This window comes from Salmo trutta, chromosome 37 (genome assembly GCF_901001165.1).
Source record: "Salmo trutta chromosome 37, fSalTru1.1, whole genome shotgun sequence".
Classification (NCBI taxonomy): Eukaryota; Metazoa; Chordata; class Actinopteri; order Salmoniformes; family Salmonidae; genus Salmo; species Salmo trutta.
Genome location: NC_042993.1, coordinates 33,059,882 through 33,087,106, shown reverse-complemented (window position 1 = coordinate 33,087,106; position 27,225 = coordinate 33,059,882). Strand labels below are relative to the sequence as shown.

The following is a 27,225-nucleotide window of genomic DNA, read 5'->3' as shown; positions in this document are numbered from 1 at the left end:
GTGATATTGGGTATCACACACCCCAAGCTATAGAGGGATGAGTACAGGGGAAGTATGATTGTTCAATTTGGGCCTGAGAGGCAGGGAGATGTTGTTGATGAGTTTGTTTCCAGTACAAAAAGGTCAATGGTCTGGGTATTGATCACACGTTCAATACAGGGTTTCAGTGGAATAATCATACCGGTCTCATGGCGGTGTCACGAAAGAAGCCGTCTCTGCAGCAGGTTCTGCACAGCCAGTAGCGTTTCCGGGACACAAAACAAATGACCAGACACAACAACCTGAACCCTCTCATAGTCCAAAATAATAATAAAGAACGATGCCATATAGTGCATGAACAGCCTGGAGCTCCTAGAGAAGACTCAGTTCCTTCTCCCACACACATTGTTTGGCATTTTACGGCATTGTTAGGAGCTAGTAACAAGCATTTCGCTTCACCCGCTGTAAGATTTGCTCAATTGTGTAAGCAACCTTTGATTTGAAACAGGGTGTGCGTTGTGTATGAGCAAAATCAACTGATGTTGTGTAGTGGGGCTGCTGCTCTTGTTTGGATTGTTCAAGCCGATGGGGGAACAGCTGTCGATAAGTAGCTATCAATTGTTCCCTCCCAAAGACTGGTTCAAGTGACATGCATATTTATTTTATGGTGCTTGTTGGATTTAGGGGGTAGGCCCAGGCTTCCAACCTTTTTTCCTTTTTTTTTAACTATAAAAGTAGATAATTTGATGTGATAATGGTCAGAGTCAATTAGTGCACTCAGACATTGTGGTGGTATGGCCAGGAGGCAGAAAAACACCATGCAACTTTAGTGGCAAATAATCAATTAAATGAAATCAAGTGTCATATTAGAGCATGCTCATCCAGTCATAATGAATAACCATAGGCTATGTACGTGTAGTTATCCTATTTGGAATTGTCTGTCCCTATTTCTGACTTTGTACATGGGAAGCAAGGGGGGAGTGGGTGATCTAAAGAGGGGGACGGGCTTATCGGGGGTAGAAAGTGAAGATCGAGGGCGAAAAAGCAGAGCTGTTCCGTGAAGGCGAGAGTCCGTTGTAGTCTATTACTCGTCGAGAGGGACGTGTTCAGGTTATTCTTATAACAAACACCCAAAATGCACTGTTTTGATTACAAGTGACATCTAATCCTTACAAGAGCGAGCACCACCTATAGGAGATCGAAAGTGTCTTTTTCATGGCTCTGTAAACGGATGCAACAATATGCGGATGGTTTTTACCTCATCTGGTACAAAATCTCTGTTCACAGGCGGCATCTTAAGAAGGATAGATAGGAGATGCCAAACGTCGAGTCACTGGAGAATGAAAACCTACATTGAAAGAGCACGTTCATCTTTGGCCATCGCCACATGTTAATGGATACAGAATGGGTAAATAATGACGCTTATTGTTTTCAGTCATTCGATCATTTATATGGGTATGACAATAGCGGTCCTCTATAGCACCTTTTCAAAATAGAAATGTAGGCAAACGATTTAACCCTGAAATCACAGGCAACAAACTCATCAATAGGTGTAATGAGGGCAAGAAATATGATGTCCCTATACTGTAGGCTGGAAAACCACGTTGCTTAATAATACGGCAAAAAAAGACTGGGTTAAGTATTTTAAATGGATAGTCACGATGGTGTCATTTTGGACATCCATTTTACAAGTCAATTTTTTCTCTCTTTCATAGAGCGCAACATGTAGCCTATTTCCAGTGTGCGCTGTAAAATCAGAAGTCACGCATAGTTCTCCGGGGTTATTCTCAACTGAGGACAAGAGGCGCAGTTTTCCTCAAGATAAATATTGTTAGGGAACGACAGACATTGCTCTCAGTATCAGTCTGTCAACTACAAAGAAGAAACGAACCTAGGCCTCTTTTGCACAACTTGCACAGGCTGTCCATATTTCCCAGTAACTTTTTTAAAAATCCCCTTTTTCCCAACGTGGATTGCTAGTCAGGTGACTTCTCAGGTGGGGGGGCCACAATTCATGATCAAACAGCATCCCATATTCTTCACTTCTTTTGAGTTTTCACCATGGAAACCCTATGTAAACAATGGTGATGACCTTGGTACAATGAATATGGAGAGAAGGGTGGCAATGTAAACAAAGTTTTGCATTCGAAAAGAAGCAAAGCTATATTATCGCCCTCACTTTATTCTTAGTGAGTTTTCCATGGGCTCACTTAAGGAAAATTAACATGGTCCAGGAGACCCTTTAAATCTCCTTTAGTCTTAAGCCTACATTTGGAGGACATTGGATTGGTGAATCAACTGACAGAATCAACTGACACTGTCAGAGACGTGTAACTAACAAATACGTGAGCAAAGCTATTCCAAAGTGCAGGGCCTGACAATCAAGACACTACGTGTGATTTAAAGGACATTCGTGACACCTCAGGGCAAAGGGTTCAGTTTACACACAGGAGAATAAAAGGGAACGCGATGAGAGAGCACGATGTAGGCCTACGTTTGAACCTTACAACACCTTGAGGAATTTTACACCTGCAGAACTACAAACAGATTTCCACTTTTTTTTTACGACGAGGTCACAGGAAGAATACAAAACTTAGTCAGCATTCACGATGCCTCGCAACCGGGCCTTCTCAGAGCCGGAGTACTCAGCAGAGTATTCGGCGGACTGCTCTGTGACCCTACCATCGGACCCGGGCCAGGCCGTGGGGCGCACGCACGAGGTAACGGTTCGAAGCCAAGGGTGCTGCCTCTGCCTCCCACGCTTCATGCGTCTCACCTTTGCACCCGAGTCTCTGGAGAACCTCTATCAGACCTATTTCCGCCGGCAGCGACACGAAACCCTGCTGGTTCTGGTTGTGTTTGCTGCCCTGTTTGACAGCTACATCATTGTCATGTGCGCTGTGGTCTACACAGATGAAAAGCTGGCCTCTGTGGTGGTGGCATCAGTGGGCCTGGCATCAGACATCCTACTCTATGTGTTGTGCTGCTACGGCCTGCTACCCGACCGCATCTCACGACGTGTGGTGCCCTACGCCCTGTGGGTGCTGATAGCGGCCCAGATCTTCTGCTACCTGGGCCTGAACTATGCCCGCTTCCACCAGGCCAGTGACACAGTGGGCTGGCAGGCCTTCTTTAGCTTCTCCTTCTTCCTGACACTGCCCTTGCGGCTCACGCCCATTGTGCTGATCACATCCGTGTCGTGCGGGGTCCACACCCTGGTGCTGGGGGTCACCATTGCACAGCAGCAGCAGGAGGATATCCAGGGGGCTGCCCTTGGGAGACAGGTGAGAGTGGGGATGGGGGCTGAGGACACACTTTGGGTGGGGGATGAGTTGCAGCGGAAGTGGGCGAGGGGTGATGGGGATTGAAGTTGCAGGTAGAATGGGAGATGGGTAAGTGTGGAGGCTGAGGACACTTGCAGGAGGGGAAGGAAGTTGCAGGTGGAGAGTGAGACGGGTGAGAGTGGTTCAGGAAACACCTGGGGTGGGTAGACACGAGTTGGATGAAGTTGGAGACAGGCAGGTGTGAGGGGGGGTGTGAGGGGGGGTGTGTGAGTAAGGTAGATAGTAGGGTGGCAGGTAGAGAGAGGTGAACAGATCTTGTGAAGTAGCTCATAAAATAAAATAACTAGGAACAGTGCAAAATGCCATACTTGCAACACAAGGAATGATGAGTAATTACTAGGGTATATACAGTAAATTTAATGAGAGGCTAGATATTGTTAAAATGACAGTGCAGGTAAGACATGCTAGCTTTCCTGATCACATCAAATGGTGTGTTGAAATAATTTCATCATGCAGAAGATTAGCCTCCAGTCTATGTACTATTTATGTCACGTTATGCCCTGTAATTGTCTTACAGCATCTACAATGAATAGGCAATACTGATGAGTCTACAAACAGGCTGAATGTATCAAATGTTTCGGTGACAGAGCAGAGGCTGAGAACAGACTGAGGTTTGAGTGTCTCCTAACAATTAAAAGAGTCTGAGGTAGAATTATCAATGGCAAAAAAAGCCTCTGTGGTTTCGTCATTTGTCTGTATTTGATATTTTAGAGGTTGTTCTCTTGTTTGACATCGATACTGTTCTAAAAAAGGTCCACCGTTTTTGGTTCTTAGTATGCTCATGTCTTCTTTATCATAATCTCACAGTAATCCAATGAGAGGCAGGCAGCCCAATAAAAGGCCCAACCACCCTATCGGAGCTTCAATCTCGGCGAATCAAAATGTTATTCAATGACAAAACATTTTAGGGAACAGTATAGTATCCAAACTTTGTTTGCAATGTAACTCATCAGCAGCCACCTCACTGCAACCTATACGAGTTTGGTAATGGTTTAGAGTGCTGGTTTCTTTTTGCCTGTCTGCCACATTCATGGCTGCAGAACGTCCATAAGATACCACTAGCCTAGGTCGTGATAAGTCTACACAAGGGTCCTCCCCACAGGGTTCAGAGTGTGTGTGCATGCGTCCGTATGTCAAATCAAATTTGTATTTGTCACATGTTTCGTAAACAACAGGTGTAGACTAACAGTAAAAGGCTTACTGTGCGTGCCTGTTTTAAAAAAAAAACATTTTATAGTGCATATGTTGTGTGTAAGTGTGTGTGTGTGTGTGTGTGTGTCTAATGACTCTGTTGCGTTCTCCAGCTGCTGGCCAACATAGTGATCTATGTGTGTGCCATCACTGTGGGCGTCATGTCCTACTACATGGCAGACCGGAAACACCGCAAGGCTTTCCTGGAAGCACGGCAGTCCCTGGAGGTCAAACTCAATCTGGAGGAACAGAGCCAGCAACAGGTGAGAGTGACAGACTGAAACAGGGAGGACGTTTTGGTAAAAACACATGGCGGGAGGACAGAGGGGGATATACAATATAGGGCAGGAGACAACATATTCAGAGAGAGAGAAAAGTGACAGAGGTTGGTAGGTTTGAGTGGTAGGTTAGAGAGTGGGGGGGCAATAAGGAGTGTGTGGCAGTGCCAGAGTCGTGCCCTGGTTTGAATGTATGTGATTCTGATTCAGACCTGTTTTATTTATGTTGTAGCCAAAGGGAATTTAAACACAGTTCTTAGTATCTACAGTTCCATTTGATCTACTGTTACACTACACTAAGCTAGTTAAATGTGTGTGAGCGTGCATGTATGTGTGTGTGTGTGCACACTTTGTCTGTTTGAGTTAGCGCTAGGTCAGCAGTCATTTCCCCTCCCTCCCCCCGTCTCACAGCTGTGGCCATTGGGCATTCTTGATTGCTACTATTTATGGACCAGAGGGTCACTGCTATAGAGAGCTGAGAGGAAAGGGGTGATTATGGAGGAAAGGAAGGAGGGAGCAAAGGTGTGTGTGTGTGTGTGTATGAGAGAGAGAAGGGCTGATAAGACCATGAGAGGAGAAACTCCCAGAATACTAATGGAGAAGCATGGGCTGCTGGGAGACAAGGACCGCCAGCCAATCAAGGAGCATCCGGTCGCTGCAGGTTACCATGGCGACCGGCCTCCTGAGACGATGTCCGCAGTAATCACTCTGCTGACTCTCTTGCCCAATTTTTTGTCTCTCCATCAGGTTTTGATAAGAACGTAGAAAAACCCTGCCACGTTATTTGTTTTCCTCCCTGTGTGTGTGTGTGTGTGTGGTGTGTGTGTGTGTGTGTGTGTGTGTGTGTGTGTGTGTGTGTGTGTGTGTGTGGTGTGTGTGTGTGTGTGTGTGTGTGTGTGTGTGTGTGTGTGTGAATGTGAACTCAAGGCTTTTGTTTGCCTGATGCGTTTGTGTTTTCCAATGTTTATGTTCTAGTCTTGGATCGTCAAGGGTGGAATCTGTTCAGATGGACTTATGTGATGATGAGTGATAGTTTTAGGCCAATCAGATTTGTGTACAGGTACAGTGCTTTAACAGGGAGAAAAGTTATAGGCCTATATTTTGGCTGACCATTGTACCATGTCAATGTACAGTGTAATATGTGATTATATATCATGTTTGTTTGTTGGATGTTTATTATTTTATCAGGGAGTCATACTGAGACCAAGGTCTCTTTTACAGATGAGCCTTAAATGACAGAAAATACACGCATCAAAATGCAAGCAGAAAGAAAAACATGGTCCTAAAAAAAAAACACATTCATCAGTAATAAGCCTTTGTAAGGTAAAAAATATAAATCATTCTCAATCAACTTTCTGAATTCCCCTAGAGGCACCCAAATATCAAATTTAAGAACATTTTGAAGATTATTCCACAGATAAAGTGCAAGGAAACTAAAAGCTGATTTACCTAACTCGGTAGCAACCAAAGGAATTTCCTGAGTTAGTCATCCCTGAGACCGGGTGTGGTAACTCGTATGTCTAAAGTTTAGTAAAGACGTTAGGTACAGTGGGACTTTTTGTAAAAGGGCTTTCTAAATAAAACATAGCAACGTATCAACCTACGTGACTTCAGAGGGCCAACCAACTGTCAGTCGGACCCCAATAAGACTAGCTGTCACTAATGGGGATCCTAATAAATCAAATGAATGCATTGATGAGTACAAACATTTTAGCCTGTAATAAAGTGCAGTGCGCTATGATTAGCTGCATCTAACAGCTTTAATGAAGTGGCAGCTGACTTCATATAGATGACGTCGCCATAGTCTAGGACCGATAGGAACGTCGACTGAATAATCTGCGTTCTACTATTTAGCGAGAGGCAGGACCCAGGCAGGACCCATGGGGCGGCAGGGTAGCCTAGTGGTTAGAGTGTTGGACTAGTAACTGAAAGCTTGCAAGTTCAAATCCCTGTGCTGACAAGGTACAAATCTGTCGTTCTGCCCCTGAACATGCAGTTAACCCACTGTTCCTAGGCCGTCATTGAAAATAAGAATTTGTTCTTAACTGACTTGCCTAGTTAAATAAAGGTAAAATAAAAAAATTCTATAGAAGCCCATTTTTATTCTCAGCTTCTTAAGTCATCAATATGCTTTTTAAAAGACAGCTTTAAATCTATCCACATATTTGTAAGCAGGGACACAATCAATATGGACAACATCCAAATTACATGCTAAAATCATCATTATTTTGTTGTGCTCTAGAGATCAACATATACTTGGTTTTACCTGAATGCAATACTAATTCCAGGTCAATAAAGTTTTTCTGTATACAATGAAAGCAGACTGTAGTTCAGATAGAGCCTGCTCAACCGTGGGGGAAATAGCATGCACAACAGTATCATCGGCATACAAGTGAAGGTTTTTTTAAGAAGTCGATATTGTTAATGTAAAAAGCACAGGACCAGAATCGACCCCTGTAGGACACCTTTCGTAATATCCAGGAAACCTTATTTAACACCATCAGTAGATATACATAGAGTTTTCTCTGTCAAGTAATTTTTAAACCAGTTACATGCAATCTGGTCTAGGTCAATTGAGGAAAGCCTCTGAATTAGCCATGAGTGATCAAAAGTATTGAAAGCCTTTGACAGGTCAATGAAGGGGGCAGCACAATGTTGCCTTTTATCCATACAGTTAACCACATCATTTATAACTAAGGATGCAGCAGAGATAGTGCTATGACCTGGACTAAAACCCAGCTGATGTACATTTAGAATACATTTCAAAGATAAGAAAGATCTTACCTGAGAATGAATCAAGGATTCTAATATTTTTAGCTAGGGTCCGCACATTTGTGAAGGGGGAGTACAAGGGCCGCCTTCCAAACCTTGGGGATAGTACCAGATATAATCATCAGGTAAAAAATATGGGTTAATGATTCAGTAATCAGGGGGGCAGAGAGCTGCAGCAAAAATGGATCAAGCATATCAGCCCCAGCGGATTTTTTTTACCAGTCTTAAGCAAGGCACATCACATATAGTAAATTGTTGAAATGAAAACAAAGATTCACTAGAAGTTGATTGATTAACCATCAAGTCAGCTAGAGGCTGGCAGAGGAAGAGCAGTTGATTGACTTACCAAGGTCAAATAAACCACCATTTCACGCAAATAAAAAGCCTGCCAAGATAAAATTATGATTAAAAGCATCACTTATCCCATTCTTCTCAGTTATGATGCCAGGGTCAGATAGCACTTGCTTAGGAAGGGAAGAGGAATTTGTATGTTTCAGTGCATTTAGTGTTTTCCAAAATTTTGAAGGATCACCAGCTGTCGGATATAGAGCTTAAAAGGTAGCTTGATTTAGCTTTCTTAATCGAGATAGTACATCTGTTTCGCAAGTTTACATACACTCAATTAGTATTTGGTAGCATTGCCTTTAAATTGTTTAACTTGGGTCAAACATTTCGGGTAGCCTTCCACAAGCTTCCCACAATAAGTTGGGTGAATTTTGGCCCATTTCTCCTGACAGAGCTGGTGTAACTGAGTCAGGTTTGTAGGCCTCCTTGCTCGCACACGCTTTTTCAGTTCTGCCCACACATTTTCTATAGGATTGAGGTCAGGGCTTTGTGATGGCCACTCCAATACCTTGACTTTGTCGTCCTTAAGCCATTTTGCCACAACTTTGGAAATATGCTTGGGGTCATTGTCCACTTGGAAGACGCATTTGCGACCAAGCTTTAACTTCCTGGCTGACATCATTTTCCTTCTTCATGATCTATTTTGTGAAGTGCACCAGTCCTTCCTGCAGCAAAGCACCCCCACAACATGATGCTGCCATGCCCGTGCTTCACTGTTGGGATGGTGTTCTTCGGCTTGCAAGCTTCCCCCTATTTCCTCCAAACATAACGATGGTCATTATGGCCAAACAGTTCTATTTTTGTTTCATCAGACCAGATTACATTTCCCCAAAAAGTACAATCTTTGTCCCCATGTGCAGTTGCAAACCATAGTCTGGCTTTTTTATGGCAGTTTTGGAGCAGTGGCTTCCTTGGTGAGCGGCCTTTCAAGTTATGTCGATATAGGACTCGTTTTACGGTGGATATAGATACTTTTGTACCTGTTTCCTCGAGCATCTTCACAAGGTCCTTTGCTGTTGTTCTGGGATTGATTTGCACTTTTCGCACCAAAGTACGTTCATCTCTAGGAGACAGAATGCGTCTCCTTCCCGAGCGGTATGACGACTGTGTGGTCCCATGGTGTTTATACTTGCATACTATTGTTTGTACAGATGAATGTGGTACCTTCAGGCGTTTGGAAATTGCTCCCAAGGATGAACCAGACTTGTGGAGGTTTAGGCTGATTTCTTTTGATTTTCCCATGATGTCAAGCAAAGAGGCACTGAGTTTGAAGGTAGGCCTTGAAATACATCCACAAGTACACCTCCAATTGACTCAAATTATGTCAATTAGCCTATCAGAATCTTCTAAAGCCATGACATCATTTTCTGGATTTTTCCAAGCTGTTTAAAGGCACAGTCAACTTAGTGTATATAGTGTTTTGACCCACTGGAATTGTGATACAGTGAATTATAAGTGAAATAATCTGTCTGTTAACAATTGTTGGAAAAATTACTTGTCATGCACACAGTAGATGTCCTAACCGACTTGCCAAAACTAGTGGTTGAAAAACAGGTTTTAATGACTCCAACCTAAGTGTATGTAAACTTCCGACTTCAACTGTATATACTGTATACTGCATCCTTTACTGTCTATTCTTTACTATCTATTGCATCTTAGCCACTCTGTCACTGCTCATCCATATATTTTATAGTTATATATTCTCATCCCATTCCTTTACTAGATTGTGTGTATTAGGTTTTGTTGTGGAATTTGTTAGATATTAGGTTTTGTTGTGGAATTGTTAAATATTACCCGTTAGATACTGCTGCACTGTCGGATCTAGAAGCATAAGCATTTCGCTACACTCACAATAACATCTGCTAACCATGTGTATGTGACCAATAAAATTAGATTTGAGGTTGGATGCCGAGTGTTGCTGCACAGCTATTTTCAGGTCTCTCCCAGGGCTGTTGCGGTGACCGTATTACCGCCACACCGGCGGTTATGAAGGCAGTCAAATTCTAATCAAACACTTCATGAGAGCCCATGATCTCATGTTGCGCAACATTTCAATAGGCTATGCAATTGCGCGAGAAAACAGAGTGGTGGCATCTACTAAAAAGAGGAGGATCCCATCAGCTTTCTATAGGCTGGGCCTACTATATTTATTTATTTATTTCTCAACTTTCTTAATATTACGCACATTGCATATATTTACAACAGGAGTATAGCCTACCTGGCTGGCATGAAAATAAACCACGGGGTAAAGCGTCCTCCATTCGCTATTTAAGTGCATAGATGACATGTCATTTTTACTGCTGCCCCTGTTTTGAAATAGGTGCATGATAATGGTCCATTCTAAATCAAAACAAAATTCACACATATTATTTAGTACATGTAAAGACAAGATTTAATCAAGAATAGTCTGATGGGTGACAATATTAGCCTATCACTTGTTTTGAAACAGGTGCATGATAATGGTCCATTCTAAATCAAAACAAAATTCACACATATTATTTAGTACATGTAAAGACAATATTAAATCAAGAATAGTCTGATGGGTGACAATATTAGCTTATCACTTGTGAATTATGTATTATCATTTCTGAATGATGCCAAGCATAAGAAACAAAGCCTTTTTTTGCGATCTTTTCAAATCATAGTCGCACACCTCATGTAGCCTAGCCCATGGGCCTATATGTTTTAACAATGTTTGTATCACAACTAAAGTGGCCAAATAACTTCTTAAAATGAAGCACATTAACAACAACATTTTGTGACCGCCACAGCCCTAGTCTCTCCAGAGATGTTCGATCTGGTTCAAGTCTGGGCTCTGGCAGGGCCACTCAAGGACATTCAGAGACTTGTCCCTAAGCCACTCAGGCATTGTCTTGGCTGTGTGCTTAGGGTCGTTGTCCTGTTGGAAGTGAACCTTCGCCCCAGTCTGAGGTCCTGAGTGCTCTGGAGCAGGTTTTTATCAAGGATCTCTCTGTACTTTGCTCCGTTCATCTTTCCCTTGATCCTGACTAGTCTCCCAGTCCCTGCCGCTTTTAAACATCCCCACAGCATGATGCTGCCACCACCATGCTTCACCGTAGGAAGAGTGCCAGGTTTCTTCCAGACGCGACGATTGGTGGCAGCAACAAATAGTTCAATCTTGGTTTCATCAGTCCAGATAATCTTGTTTCTCATGGTCTGAGAGTCTTTTAGGTGCCTTTTGGCAAACTCCAAGTGGGCTGTCGTGCCTTTTACTGAGGAGTGGCTTCCGTCTGGCCACTCTACCATAAAGGCCTGATTGGTGGAGTGCTGCAGAGATGGTTGTCCTTCTGGAAGGTTCTCCCATCTCCACAGAGGAGCTCTGTCAGAGTGACAATCAGGTTATTGGTTACCTCCCTGAGCAAGACCCTTCTCCCCTGATTGCTCAGTTTGGCTGGGGGGCCAGCTCAAGGAAGTCTTGGTGGTTCCAAACTTCCTCCATTTAAGAATGATGGAGGTCACTGTGTTCTTGGGGACCTTCAATGATGCAGAAATGTTTTGGTACCCTTCCCCAGATCTGTGCTTCGAGACAATTCTGTCTCGGAGCTTTACGGACAATTCCCTCGACCTCATGGCTTGGTTTTTGCTCTGACATGCATTGTCAACTGTGGTACCTTTTATATAGACAGGTTTGTGCCTTTCCAACTCATGTCCAATCCATTCAATTTACCACTGGTGGACTCCAATCAAGTTGTTGAAACATCTCAAGGATGATCAATGGTAACAGGATGCACCTGATCTCAATTTCGAGTCTCATAGCAAAGGGTCTGAATACTTTCGTAAATCAGGTATTTCTGTTATTTAATTTTTATACATTTGCAAAATGTCTAAAAACCTGTTTTGCTTTATCATTGTGGGGTATTGTGTGTAAATTGATGAGGGGGAAAAATATATTTGATCTATTTTAGAGTAAGGCTGTAATTTAACAAAATGTTGAAAGTCAAGGGGTCTGAATACTTTCTAAATGCACTGTGTGTACTGTTTGAGCACATGGTAGTCAGTCATCCATGTTAATTTTGTTATGGTATTTCTTTTTCCAAGATCTATTGGTTGAAGGGTGATCGAAGTAGATATAATTGGAAGTGGATGCTTTGGGATGGCAACGGACAGCTTCCTTTGATATAGAAAGTGGTTTGATTAGGTCACTGAATCTTTTTTATTGATTCTGATTGAGCATTGATTGATTCTGCTGTCAATCACACAAAATTGAAGTGCCTTTTATTGTAAGCTGTGCGTGCATCTATTGAGGCTCTTTAGAGTCTCCTCATATCCACTGAAACCTCACCACTCTTCCTGTCCTCCACAGGAGCGTCTCTTGCTGTCCATCCTGCCCAAGCATATAGCAGACGAGATGTTACAGGACATGAAGAAGAAAGAAGCCAGTCAGACTGGACAGAAGGAGATGCAGCAGTTCAACACCATGTATATGTATCGTCACGAAAACGTCAGGTAAGACACAGCAGCCAGACTCTCTGTGTACAATCTATAGACCTATGGCTAGGAGAACACAACTTGTAGAGTATACTATGTTCTATAATAAAGAGGCAGGATATCTAATAGGATGATGTGATGACAGCATGTATCCCCTTTCTCCTGCAGTATTTTGTTTGCAGACATTGTGGGATTCACTCAGCTGTCATCATCATGCAGTGCCCACGAGCTGGTCAAGCTCCTCAATGAACTGTTTGCCCGCTTTGACAAGCTGGCTGCCGTGAGTCACACACACACACACACACACACACACACACACACACACACACACACACACACACACACACACACACAAATATATGACTTACTGACAAAAAATGTATATTGGTTGGCATGTATTTATACTAATCTTTTAAACATAGATTTATTTATAGATTAAAGTAAATTTACGTGAGTAGTCACATCATTTCACATACTGATGAAATCACTTTGAATGTTCCAGCCCCTCCACTAACTACCTCAACTGTGTGTGTGTGTGTGTGTTTCTGTGTAGAAATACCACCAGTTGAGAATAAAGATCCTGGGCGACTGTTACTACTGCATCTGTGGCCTGCCAGACTACAGAGAGGACCACGCTGCCTGCTCCATCATGATGGGCCTGGCCATGGTGGAGGCCATTTCGTGAGTAGCACCCAATGGAAATGTGGACTGTAGAAACTGTAGAGTGGTTTGTGGTATAGGCTGCATGTCAAAGGACATCCTATTCCCCTACTTAGGGTCAAAGATACTACTGTAGAACCTATTACTTTCATGTATCTGGCTAAATGGTGAGAAAATAATACGCAATTAATATTTTCTACCAAGGTTTGATGAGCTTTTAAGTCGAAACCTTTCAGTTTTCCGAATTACCTCAGTTTCAGATGTGTTCACATCTCAGAGGTCCTTCTGTACTTGTGGTGAATAGGGTGTCTTTTGAGATTTTCACATAGAGTAGGAATAATGTGACGTGCTGGAGGCAAAATGAATGGTAGGGGAAAGACTGGCTAGGGTGGTTCTTCTTGGCTCTGGTGTCACGGTGACTGTGTTGTCCTGTAGGTATGTTCGTGAGAAGACCGGGACAGATGTGGACATGCGTGTGGGGGTACACACTGGCACTGTCCTGGGGGGCGTCCTGGGACAGAAGCGGTGGCAGTATGACGTCTGGTCCACTGACGTCACCGTGGCCAATAAGATGGAGGCGGGAGGAATACCGGGGTAAGAAGGAACTGGTTTAAACCCCTCTAAGTTATTACATTTCCCTAAATCTATTCACAGATCTTTACTACAACTTTAGATGATGCGCAGCCAAGATTGACCTGCCTCATGCACTCATATTTGTCAAGTGTGTTTGTGCCCAATACAAACCCTATATACCTATTGCTAGCAATAAGTAATGAATTATGAAGTTGGTAAGGAAATGTTGATGTACTGACTATCAAATAAGTGACAGCAGGAATTATTCAAAGTTTGCAAAAGTGAGGGCATAGGGTCAGCCCCCACCCGTTCTGCCATTGATAGACCAGGCTCTCTGACCTCTAACCTATAACCCTTGACCTTTGCGGCAGGCGTGTGCACATCTCCCAGGCCACCATGGAGTGTCTGCACGGGGAGTTTGATATGGAGCCAGGGAACGGGGGCGACCGCTGTGAGTACCTGAAGGAGAGGGGCATCGACTCCTACCTGGTGGTGGTGCCCAAGGGCCCCCTGGGAAAGAACGGCATCAACGGGGTGGTGAGTATTGCCTCAGCACCTAGTTTTATTCAACCTTTATTCTTACAGGTTCGTCTTACTGAGATTAAACCTCGGAAAAACTTTATTTTACAACCAGGTAGTACTTACTAAGAAATAACTTTTGTCTTTAACTTTGATACCAGTCTCCAATTTTGTTGAATTCTTTGAGGTAATTACCTGCGTAGTTTCCTAGTTAATACCATGAAAATACCAGGTAAGTAACAGCTTACAACAGGCTGTAAAAGAAAGCGTAACAAAATGTCAATATTTTTTTCTCCAGATTCCTCCTGTCAACACACCAATCACTGTAGCACACCTCACATTCTCTCTTCTCTCTCTCTCTCTCTCTCTCTCTCTCTCTCCTCCTTCCTGTCTCTTCGTTTCCTATCAGAAGTTGTCTGTGATGTCGTCCAATGGGAACTCTCCATTGTTGATCAACACCACTGAGTGTAATGGGAGTGTCCACACAGCCTGCACCACACCAGACGAGCCAGAGGAGCTGGACACACGGGTAACATATGACCTTTACTGTAACCCCTAACACACAGGATTGCAACTCTATGTACTACAAGTGCACAGTGTGTGCAGGCCTTTGTTCCAGTTTAGGATTAGTACACCTATTCAAATTATTAACTAATCATTGTCTTATATTTAGACCTCGATTTGTTTATTCAGGGGTGTTAGCGCTGGGCTAGTACAAAAACCTCCAAATACTTTGGCTGTCTCCAGGACAGGAGTTGCTCCAAAGTGTGCTACCTTGTCTACTTCAAACCTGAATGAAGAGTGGCTCCACCCAGATTCTCCACCCTTCTCATTAAGTGTGCACTTGCACACTACCCATCATGGATCTAAAAGCTTTGAATTGGTGTAAGTACTGGCTGGAGAGAGTTTCGACCATTGTTAAATCCATGAGAGGGAGTGTGCAAGTGCACACTTCAGAAGAAGTGTGGAGAATCGGGGTGCATCCAGTGAGTGGTGTAATGACAGACCAAGAATGCTACCTTCTTGTGACCCCAGGTGGTGAACCCTTCGTTCCCCAACCCTCGGCGGAGGCTAAGACTGCGGGACCTGGCCGAGAGGGTGATTGATGCCCAAGAGAATGAACAGGAGCTCAACAAACTGCTCAATGAGGCACTGCTGGAGAGAGAGACCGTACAAGCGTGAGTAGACAGAGAGTGAGGGTGTGTGTGGGGTTGCAAAATTCCAGGAACTTTAAATAAATTCCCTGGTTTTCCTGAAATCCTGGTTGGAGGATTCTGATTTCGGGAATCCCCCAACCGGGCATTTTGGGAAAACCAGGGAATTTATATAAAATTCCCTGAATTTTACCAGCCTGTGTATATCTATGTATGAATGTGTGTGTGTGTGTGTGATAGTCATAGTGAAACACCCAGTAGCAGAAGGTGTGTGAGTGAGCCATGTGCAGCCAGGTATGAATCCTCTGTTATGTGAGCAGACAGACCGTGTGAACCCTCCCTCTACCCTGTCAGTCTGAAGGGGAAACGCACCAACCGTCTGTCCCTGCGCTTTGTGGACCCTGAGCTGGAGACCCGCTACTCCGTAGAAAAGGAGAAGCAGAGCGGAGCTGCCTTCAGCTGCTCCTGTGTAGTGCTCCTGTTCACTGCAGCCATGGAGGTCCTCATAGACCCTCGGTGAGTTCACCTAAACTCTCGTTCTTTCTCTCACTCTCTCTCTATCTCTCTCTCTCTCTCGTTCCTTATGTTCTGTGTGTTCTTGTGGTTGACAGGATGATAGCAAACTACGTGACCCTAGCTGTGGGAGAGGTCCTGCTGCTCGTCCTTACTGTCTGCTCTCTGGCGGCCATCTTCCCTCGAGTGAGTGCCCCCCCCCCCCCGCTCCACTATCACACCTTGCTCAACATCCAACCAGAGAGCAGCTAGCCTTTCAGAGCGAGCAACAGTTAACCCACAGCCAAATGCTAATTTATCATAGAGCATTTTCCACAACATAAGAAATCTGTAGATATGAAGATATTTGTTGTGGTATACTCTTGAGTAAAAAATAACGTAGTTGTGATAGTGGATCAGCATACCGTAGTTAAATAACTTAAATGTGCTAAAAGCATCTCATGATGCTGCGCATTTGATGTGTACAGACACTCCCAATGTTACGTAAGCTGAAGGGGGAAAAAAATGTGGTAAAGAATGTGTCTAATCAGCACCCCACACGTTCGTTCTTTGGTCACGCATCAGCACTTTTGATCTAACATCATGAGCCAGGTCATGGAAAGTCAAATTTATTGACTGTTACAGACAGTTATGTAGCTACCACTATCGACTTCTCTTGTTCTCTTGTCACCCTAACAGCAGCACTCCTCCCCCATCCCCACACTGCCCACAAGGGTTTTGAACCCATGTGCTGTATCTGCACCGTGTGCAATGTAGACACACAGTCACACATACAGTGCATTCAGAAAGTATTCGCTTTGTCCACATTTTGTTACGTTACAGCCTTATTCTAAAATAGATTAAATCGTTTTTTCCCCCCTCATCAATCTACACACAATACCCCATAATGGCAAAGCAAAAACACGTTTTTAGAAATGTTTGTACATTTATAAAAAAATAAAAAAAACTGCTATCACATTTACACAAGTATTCAGATCCTTTACTCAGTACTTTGTTAAAGCACCTTTGGCAGCGATTACAGCCTCGAGTCTTCTTTTTCTGCAGATCCTCAAGCTCTCTCAGGTTGGATGGGGAGCGTCACTGCACAGCTATTTTCAGGTCTCTCCAGAGATGTTCGATCAGGTACAAGTACGGGCTCTGGCTGGGCCACTCAAGGACATTCAGAGACTTGTCCCGAAGCCACTCCTGCATTGCCTTGGCTGTGTGCTTAGGGTCATTGTCCTGTTGGAAGGGGAACTTTCGCCCCAGTCTAAGGTCCTGAACACTCTGGAGCAGGTTCTCATCAAGGATCTCTCACTACTTTGCTCCATTCATCTTTCCCTCGATCCTAACTAGTATCCCAGTCCCTGCCATTGAAAAACATCCCCACAGCATGATGCTGCCACCACCGTGCTTCACCGTAGGGATGGTGCCAGGTTTCCTCCAGATGTGATGCTTGGCATTCAGGCCAAAGAGTTACATTTTGGTTTAATCAGACCAGAGAATCTTGTTTCTCATCATCTGAGAGGCCTTTAGTTACCTTTTAGATAACTACACGCGGGCTGTCATGTGCCTTTTACTGACGAGTGGCTTCTGTCTGGCCACTTTACCATAAAGGCCTGATTGGTGGAGTGCTGCAGAGATGATTGTCCTTCTGGAAGAACTCCGGAGCTCTGTCAGAGTGACAATCGGGTTCTTGGTCATCTCCCTGACCAAGGCCCTTCTCCCCCGATTGCTCAGTTTGGCCGGGAGGCCAGCTCAAGGAAGAGTCTTGGTAGTTCCAAATTTCATTCATTTAAGAATGCTGGAGGCCACTGTGTTCTTGGGGACCTTCAATGCTGCAGACATTTTTTGGTACCCTTCCCCAGATCTGTGCCTCGACACAATCCTGTCTCAGATCTCTGCAAACAATTTCTTCGACCTCATGGCTTGCTTTTTGCTCTGACATGCACTGTCAACTTTGGGACCTTATATAGACAGGTGTGTGCCTTTCAAAATCATGTCCAATCAATTGAATTTACCACAAGTGGACTTCAATCAAGTTGTAGAAAGATCTCAAGGATGATCAATGGAAACAAGATGCACCTGAGCTCAATTTTGTGTCTCATAGCAAAAGGTCTGAATATTTATGTAAATTAGCTCCGGTCTAAGGCACTGCATCTCAGTGCTAGAGGTGTCACTACAGACCCTGGTTCGATCCCGGCTGTGATCGAGAGTCCCATTGGCCCAGCATCGTCTGGCCTAGGGGAGGGTTTGGCCAAGGTAGGCGGTCATTGTAAATAAGAATTTGTTGTTAACTGGCATGCCTAGTAAAATTATATATTTTTTTAATAATGTATTTCTGTTTTTTATTTTTAATACATTTGCAAACATTTCTAAAAACCTGTTTTTGCTTTGTCATTATGGGGTATTGTGTGTAGTAGATTGGTGAGGGAAAAAATATAATTTTATCAATTTTAGAATAAGGCTGTAAGGTAACAATGTGGAAAAAGGGAAGGGGTCTGAATACTTTCCGAATGCACTGTACACACATAAACAAACAGATTAGCAACTATTATATCAAGGGTGAAATGCATGTACATGTCAACATGTCTGTGCCTGTCCCAGTACAATGTCAATCACACGAACACCAGAAACCACACATACTCACACACACATACACTTTACCCCAGAGCGTATAATCAAGCGCTTTTAGTGCTACATAATGAAATACTTTTACTTGAAGCTGTATGGACCAGACTATTGTTCAGCTGCTGAGAGAATGTACTGTACCCAATGAGATCAGATTTAACCATTGGAGATCTGAATCCCCTCGCGTGACGGTAGTTCCAATCCAGTGACAATTCTTTATCTATGGAAAATCAATCCCTCCTAATCATATAGATGTTCATAGAGAAGCCCTCTGGTTGGACTGATGCATGACTCCTAATGGCATGATTGATGGTTCATTGAGGAAAACCAATATGTCTCGTCCTCAGTTTGTCCCAGCTCATCTGAAATGACCGTTGACATATACAGTACTATGTAGTCGTATACTGTTCCGTCACTAACATGAAAGTCACTATAGTACAGATGTAGGATCTTAATTTGAACACCCTGTTTTTTTTTTTAACTAGGCAAGTCACTTAAGAACAAATTCTTATTTACAATGACGGCCAACTGTTGCAGGACAACTTTCCTGCAATGCAGGAAATGTACAACTTGTAGTGTATTTGAGGTTTAGAAAGGCTTCTGAAGTTTACCACTTTGACATTTCAGATTTGATTTTCCCTTATGAGAAATGTATCAACCCCTACAAAAATGTCCAATAATCCACATGATTCACATTTCCTGTTGCTGCAGGATTATTTTCCTGCTGTAGCAAACTGGCACAAATTAATGTCCTTCATCTGTACAAACTCACTAGGAGAAATACCCTGAACGCTACTATGGTTTCCATCTGATGATGCGTTTGAAAACTGAACATGATTACGATGATGATTACAATTGTATTACTTCGTTGGTTACAGCGAGCAAAGGCGACCGTCACCATCAATCATAGTTAAAACGTTTTTAATGTTCCGCCATTGCCCCACATATACCACAGGTGTCGTAAAAGAGTGTTGTAAAACATTACTCAAAACCACATCAGTACAACGACGATAGATAGATATTACTGGTAAGTTCACGTGACTGGTTAATGATATTACTGTTGATGACCAACATGTTATTTTTCCTCCTAGGTTTTCCCTAAGAGGCTGGTGTCTTTCTCCACATGGATCGACCACACCCGCTGGGCACGGAACACATGGGCCATGGCAGCAATCTTCATCCTCACCATGGCCGACATTGTGGACATGGTGAGAAACGCTCATCGTTAGTCCAGTAGAAAGAAATCACAACACTGGCTTTCTGGTGTTGAATTATGTAGTAGCTTGCCAATACACAAGACTTCCCATTAAGCTGGGTTTGACTTAAGGGTCTGTTTTTGGTATTGACTTGTGTGCATACCGTCCATATGCAACAGCACGCATTGCAGTTAAATGTTTTAAATTCATAATAAAGCAAAAAGATGGGAGTGAAACCAAGGATTTTTTTAAAGGGGTCCATGTAATCTTGGAGGAAGCACTAAAAATCGATTGTTGCTCAGGCCTTGCGTTAACATTTGGCCTCTATCCCCTCTGTCCACGCCTTGTAGCTGAGCTGTCCCCGTCCCTCTGGAAACGCCACAATGGCTCCTGCTTCCTCTGTTGTCCAATCCGGGGCGGAGGGCTGTCTGGACAACCCCAAGTACTACAGCTACATCGCCGTGCTGGCACTCATGGCGACCACCATGCTGGTACAGGTCAGCCACATGGTCAAGGTCACACTCATGCTCCTCATCACCATAGCGACGGGCATCGTCAACATCTACAGCTGGAGGGACATATTTGACCGCTACGATATGGCCCGCTTCCAGGACTACAGGTGGATGTGGTTGTGGTGTTATAGGCTGTAGAACAGGTGTGGGTGGTGGTCATCCATTTATTTTCAATTAGTAAAACTGGAATTGGAATTTCAGTTGACTGAATTGAAATGAAATTGACCGCAACTCTGATTGTCATGTTTAGTGTGATATTGTTGTTCTGTAAACAATGTGAGCATGCTTGTGATTTCTGATGATCTCTGTGCTCTGTTTTTAGGTCTTACCTGGTTCCCTCCAAATATGCCATGACTGTGATGATCTTCATCATGATGATCAGCTTCTACTACTTTTCTCGACATGTAAGTTACTATGGCAGAAGGGTACTAGTTATATGCCCTCCAAGTCATCACCACCTTCTCTATTCTCCACATTTTCTGCTTCTCCTCCATTCTTGATAACCTCTCCACCTCTATTTGAATCTCTTTCCTGTCTCCTGCCACCATGTCCCTGACTTTAGGTGGAGAAGCTAGCCCGTACTCTGTTCTTGTGGAAGATTGAGGTCCATGAGCAGAAGGAGAAGGTGTATGAGATGAGGCGCTGGAACGAGGCGCTGGTCACTAACATGCTGCCAGAGCACGTAGCACGCCACTTCCTGGGCTCCAAGAAAAGGGACGAGGTGAGACAACTTCACTACTGTAGATACTGTCCCCGTCCCTCTGGAAACGCCACAATAGCTCCTCCTTCCTCTGTTGTCCAATCCGGGGCAGAGGGCTGTCTGGACAACCCCAAGTACTACAGCTACATCGCCGTGCTGGCACTCATGGCGACCACCATGCTGGTCGTCCAAAAAGTTATAATTTTCAGTCATCTGTCCATAGAACATTCTTCCAACAGTCTTGATGATCTTCCAGGTATGTTTTGGCAAACTTGAGTCAACTTTTTGGATGAGATGGGTCCCATTATGCCTAGTAGTGTGATGGTTTGGGGACGTATCCATTTTTTTTTGTTATTTGTAAACTCGGGTTTCCTTAATCTAATATTAGGTTTTGGTTGAAGATCTGGTAACATTCAGTATAAAGAATATGCAAAAATATAGAAAAACCCAGGGCTCTAAATTAACATTTTTCATTGGTAGCACTGAAAATATTTTTTTCATCGATTGAGATATAGCCTACTGTATGTTGCTAGCCTACTTGAAGTATGCTAGCTACTTCTTTATTTATTTATTCCCCCCCCCCCCCCAATTGGTAGTAGTTACAGTCTTGTCTCATCGCTGCAACTCCCGTACGGACTCGGGAGAGGCGAAGGTCGAGAGCCATGTGTCCTCCGAAACACAACCCAACCACACTGCTTCTTGACACAACGCACATCCGACCCGGAAGCCAGCCGCACCAATGTGTCGGAGGAAACACCGTACACCTGGCGACCTGGTCAGCGTGCACTGCGCCCGGCCCGCCACAGGAGTCGCTAGTGCGCGATGAGACAAGGATATCCCTGCCGGCCAAACCCTCCCCTAACCCGGACGACGCTGGGTCAATTGTATGTCGCCCCATGGACCTCCCGGTCGCTGCCGGCTGCGACAAAGCCTGGGCTCGAACCCAGAATCTCTGGTGGCACAGCCTTAGACCACTGCGCCACCCGGGAGGCCTTATGCTAGCTACTTCTGAAGCACATGTTGTGCCTTTGAAACTAATATGGAAACCTGTAAGTGCATTTAGGAGTATATGCAACCAAAATTGTCACACTTTATAGCCCTGACCGTACCTACCAAGTAGCTACAATGTAAATACTAGGGCTGTGACGGTAATGGAATTTTGGATGAAAGTTATTAGTCAGCTAAATAAACATGTTCACTGTTATAACCGTTCTAATAGCAAAACAATTATAATACATGTGCAAAACATGAGTGTACACTGAGTGTACAAAACATTAGGAACACCTTCCTAATATTGAGTTGCACCCACTTTTGCCTCAGAACAGCCTGGACTCTACAAGGTGTCAAAAGTGTTCCACAGATGCTGGCCCATGTTGACTCCAATGCTTCCCACAGTTGTGTGAAGTTGGCTGGATGTCCTTTGGTTTGTGCACTATTCTTGATTTCACACTGTTGAGTGTGAAAAACCCAGCAGTGTTGCAGTTCTTGACATACTTAAACCGGTGAGCCAGGCACCTACTATAATACCCTGTTCAAAGGCACTTTAAATATTTTGTCTTGCCCATTCACCCTCTAAATGGCACACATACACAATACATGTCTCAAGGCTTAAAAATCCTTCTTTAACCTGTCTCCTACCCTTCATCTAAACTGATTTTAAGTGGATTTGACTGGTGATATCAATAATGGATCATAGCTTTCACCTGGATTCACCTGGTCAGTCTGTCATGGAAAGAGCAGGCGTCCCTAATGTTTTGTACACTCAGTGAATATATTTTTTAAGACTCACATTTTCTCCTCTCCTCTGCTCCATGTGCTGCTGCAGGGAGTGGGGTGTTGCCTAGGCAACCGAAGCCTCGTTTGCTACAACATCTTGCATGTTTCAGCAAGGAGAAACAAAGTTTCATCACGTTGTAGAGTCCATGTTACAGCAGAAACTGACTCAACTGCGCTAATGGCCGGCCATCCCATCTTCAGTCAGCTGGTCGTTCATATACAAAAAGTTTGGACACACCTACTCATTCAAGGGTTTTTCTTTATTTTCACTATATTCTACATTGTAGAATATTCTACATTGTAGAATAATAGTGAAGACATCAAAACTATGAAATAACACTTATGGAATCATGTAGTAAGCAAAAATGTATATAATTTATATTTGAGATTCTTCAAAGTAGCCACCCTTTGCCTTAATGACAGCTTTGCACACTCTTGGAATTCTCTCAACCTGCTTCACCTGGAATGCTTTTCCAGCAGTCTTGAAGGAGTTCACCACAAACCATCTCAATTGGGTTGAGGTCGGGTGATTGTGGAGGCCAGGTCATCTGATGCAGCACTCCATCACTCTCTTTCTTGGTCAAATAGCCCTTACACAGCCTGGAGGTGTGTTGGGTCATTGTCCTGTTGAAAAACAAGTGATAGTACCACTAAGCGCAACCCAGATGGGATGACGTATCGCTGCAGAATGCTGGGGTAGCCATGCTGGTTAAGTGTGCCTTGAATTCTAAATAAATCACTGACAGTGTGACCAGCAAAGCACCCCCACACCACCTCCTCCATGCCTCAAGGTGGGAACCACACATGCGGAGATCATCCGTTCACCTACTCTGCGTCTCACAAAGACACGGCGGTTGGAGTCAAAAATCTCATTTGGAATCATCAGACCTAAAGGACAGATTTCCACTGGTCTAATGTCCATTTCTCGTGTTTCTTGGCCCAAGCAAGTCTCTTATTATTATTGTTGTCTTTTAGTAGTGATTTCTTTGCAGCAATTTGACCAATAGGCCTGATTCACGCAGTCTCCTCTGAACAGTTGATGTTGAGATATGTCTGTTACATTTATTTGGGCTAGTTTGAGAAACCGATGCCTCAGAAGTCCTCAACTGGCAGCATCATTAAATAGTACCAGCAAAACACCAGTCTCAACGTCAACAGTGAAGAGGCGACTCCAGGATGCTGGCCTTCTAGGCAGAGTTCCTCTGTCCAGTGTCTGTGTTCTTTTGCCCATCTTAATCATTACTTTTTATTGGCCAGTCTGAGTTATGGCTTTTTCTTTGCAACTCTGCCTAGAAGGCCAGCATCCCGGAGTCGCCTCTTCACTGTTGATGTTGAGACTGGTGTTTTGCAGGTACTATTTAATGAAGCTGCCAGTTGAGGACTTGTGAGGCGTCTGTTTCTCAAACTAGACACTAATGTACTTGTCCTCTTGCTCAGTTGTGCACCGGGGCCTCCCACTCCTCTTTCTATTCTGGTTAGAGACAGTTTGCGCTGTTCTGTGAAGGGAGTAGTACACAGCGTTGTACGAGGTCTTTAGTTTCTTGGCAATTTCTCGCATGGAATAGCCTTCATTTCTCAGAACAATAATAGACTGACGAGTTTCAGAAGAAAGTTCTTTGTTTCTGGCCATTTTGAGCCTGTAATAGAACCCACAAATGCTGATGCTCCAGATACTCAACTAGTCTAAAGAATGCCAGTTTTATTGCTTCTTTAATCAGGACAACAGTTTTCAGCTGTGCTAACATAATTGCAAAAGGGTTTTCTAATGATCAATTAGCCTTTTAAAATGATAAACTTTGATTAGCTAACACAACGTGCCATTGGAACACAGGAATGATGGTTGCTGATAATGGGCCTCTGTACGCCTATGTAGATAAAAAATCAGCCGTTTACATCTACAATAGTCATTTACAACATTAACAATGTCTACACTGTATTTCTGATCAATTTAATGTTATTTTAGTGAATAAAATGTGCTTTTCTATCAAAAACAAGGACTTTTCTAAGTGAATGGTAGTGTGTATATATATATATATTTTTTACGGATATGACAGTTATTTAATTGTCATGACGGTTTTCATCCATAACCATCGTTTATATGGTAATTGTGCCAGCCCTAATAAATACATTGGTTTTAAGGCAGTCAATGTGAAGTGGGACCAATACATGTATAGTTCCTGAAGTTGAGAAAGAGGTATCAGCCACGGTCACTGTGTGCGTTGATCAGCCACCATGTTATCACAGTGGTAAGGTTTGTTCAGCTATTGCAAAGGTTACAGCTGGAGTTATGCTCTTGACTTATCTATGTCTGTACATCTGTTAATCTGAAATATATATATATATATCTACCCCTTCCAGGAGCTGTACAGCCAGTCATATGATGAGATTGGGGTGATGTTCGCCTCCATCCCCAACTTCTCGGACTTCTACACAGAGGAGAGCATCAACAATGGGGGGATTGAGTGCCTCAGGTTCCTCAACGAAATCATCTCCGATTTTGACAGCGTAAGAAGCTCATGAATGCATAATTTTGTCTTGTGACTTGTAACAGTCATGCAAATGTTGAAACTAGCTTGCTATGACAATGGAAGTACTATATGTTATTACTCCCTATTCCCGAGGCATGTATAGAAATTAAAGATGCTGCCTAACACTTTGAGACTTGACCTTTCAACCCGTGACCTTTAACCTCTGACAGCTCCTGGACGAGTCTCAGTTCCGCTGCATCACCAAAATCAAAACCATTGGCAGCACCTACATGGCAGCGTCAGGGGTCACTCCCGACGTCAGCAACGGCTACGCCTGTCTGAAGGTTAGCTCATTACCATAGTCATCAGCCACTGGGTCTGGGTCAGAGGAGGCTTAAACTAGCCATGTAAACTCCTATAGTATGACATAATCATGTGAACTCCTATAGCTAAACAGCAGAACTGATGAACTCAGTCTAGAGCATCTTGTACTGTTTGTGGTAGCAGGCCAGAAATGGGATCAAGAGCTTTAGGACTGATCTTTTACAGAGGATATGTTAATTTTATGGGTGATGATGATCGTAGTGGTGGTGGTGATGATCAAATGAATTCACTTGAAACTTGATGATGAAGATGGTTAAGGTAGAGGGCTCTGTTGTTCAGAAAGAGGAGCTGACTGACAGAGAGCGCTGGCAGCATTTGGCAGATCTGGCTGACTTTGCTCTGGCCATGAAGGTCACGCTCATGAACATCAACTACCAGTCCTTCAACAACTTTATGCTACGCATAGGTCAGTGCTAACTTTTCAGCCATATATTTTAAGGTGAGAGAAGAATGGAGAGTGTGTCCTAGTTTTGTACAGCATGCATATCATGTATCCCATGTATCCTCTCCCCAGGTTTGAATAAAGGGGGGGTGCTGGCAGGAGTGATTGGTGCCCGGAAGCCTCACTATGACATCTGGGGCAACACTGTGAATGTGGCCAGTCGCATGGAGTCCACAGGGGTCATGGGTAACATCCAGGTAAGGCCTCTCCATACAGGGGCAACGAGATGCAGGATGGGATAAGTATTGAGGTGACAACCAAACAATCAGCTGTAGCGCATTGGCCCGTAAGGTCGTTGATGTACCTGATTTGTGGTAAGGACTGAGCAGGAGCACTTGATAGCCTACAATGATTGATACATTGCAGTCACTTGCAAGATCTCGAAACGACATACAGCAATCGGATTCCCAACTGCGCAGTCGATGTGGCATGCAACCATTGGTTGACTGCAATGTAGTCGGCCTGGAATTGTTGTTTCCCAGATGGCTATAATAACACAAGAATAATCCTACTTTGTTTGATTACTATTTAGATCTTGGGGTTTGACATCAGGGAATAGCTTTAAGTGGATTACCAAATCTGGGTAGAAAACACGTTGGATGGATCTGTATGCATGCGGCGATTCATCACCTAAAATGTTATGTGATTCTACTGCCCCCAGGTGGTGGAAGATTGCTACCACATCTTGAAGGAGTACGGATTCCGTTTTGTGAGGAGGGGACCCATCTTTGTGAAGGGGAAAGGAGAGCTGCTTACCTACTTTCTGAAGGGTAGAGAAAAACAGGGCTCCTTCATCAACGGCTCCTCGGTCACCCTGCCACACCAAGTGGTGGACAACTCCTGACCTGCGTGTCGACGCTCACAGAATCACACATGCATAATCAGACATATACATTCTAATGTATGTGAGATCTGAATTCATGCTTATACCAACACTCTTTCAGAATTGTAAAGTATGTAAGAGGATATGTACATCTTGCAAAGAGAGCGATTTGTCCCGCCTCCCCACCCTGCCTGTTCAAATACTTTTTTTGCAAACTACAAAGCTTTTCAAAATAGTGCTCAGCTACTTGCATTACAGACTTATGAACACATATCACGCTACTGTATAGTCACACATATTTACACACAGTCTTAGACAAACACTCTTATTCAGAAACACAGTCTGACAAACACACATTCATGTATTCACTACAATGCCATCCTTACGACGCACTCAAGCCAGATGCATCATGGCTGTTGGACTAAATGCCTCATTTTGAATACTTTCCCCCCTTTTACAAAATACTTTATATTTGGAAAATAATGGATTTCATTGTGTTTGTTACAGTATCTCCAAACTGCTTGGAGATGAAGATGA

The 27,225-nt window shown here is 43.6% G+C and overlaps 1 protein-coding gene across 3 annotated transcripts; it reads left to right on the top strand.

The window, feature by feature from the left end:
• Positions 1 to 1,033: 1,033 nt before the first annotated feature.
• Positions 1,034 to 27,225, top strand: LOC115177411 (adenylate cyclase type 3-like). 3 transcript variants are annotated; one of them, XM_029738159.1, is made up of 21 exons: positions 1,046 to 1,089; positions 1,267 to 3,263; positions 4,628 to 4,777; positions 12,234 to 12,376; positions 12,527 to 12,638; positions 12,912 to 13,039; positions 13,454 to 13,612; positions 13,963 to 14,128; positions 14,520 to 14,639; positions 15,146 to 15,288; positions 15,619 to 15,780; positions 15,876 to 15,963; positions 19,479 to 19,595; positions 19,934 to 20,202; positions 20,418 to 20,499; positions 20,658 to 20,816; positions 24,930 to 25,076; positions 25,270 to 25,383; positions 25,703 to 25,829; positions 25,938 to 26,062; positions 26,527 to 27,225. In XM_029738159.1, the coding sequence occupies exons 2-21, from the start codon at positions 2,589 to 2,591 to the stop codon at positions 26,707 to 26,709; spliced, it is 3,369 nt and encodes a 1,122-aa protein (XP_029594019.1). In that variant the 5' UTR covers positions 1,046 to 1,089; positions 1,267 to 2,588; the 3' UTR covers positions 26,710 to 27,225. The 3 variants fall into 3 exon arrangements, with proteins under 3 accessions (XP_029594020.1, XP_029594018.1, XP_029594019.1); XM_029738160.1 differs by having other exon boundaries at positions 1,034 to 3,263; positions 14,523 to 14,639; XM_029738158.1 differs by having other exon boundaries at positions 1,034 to 3,263.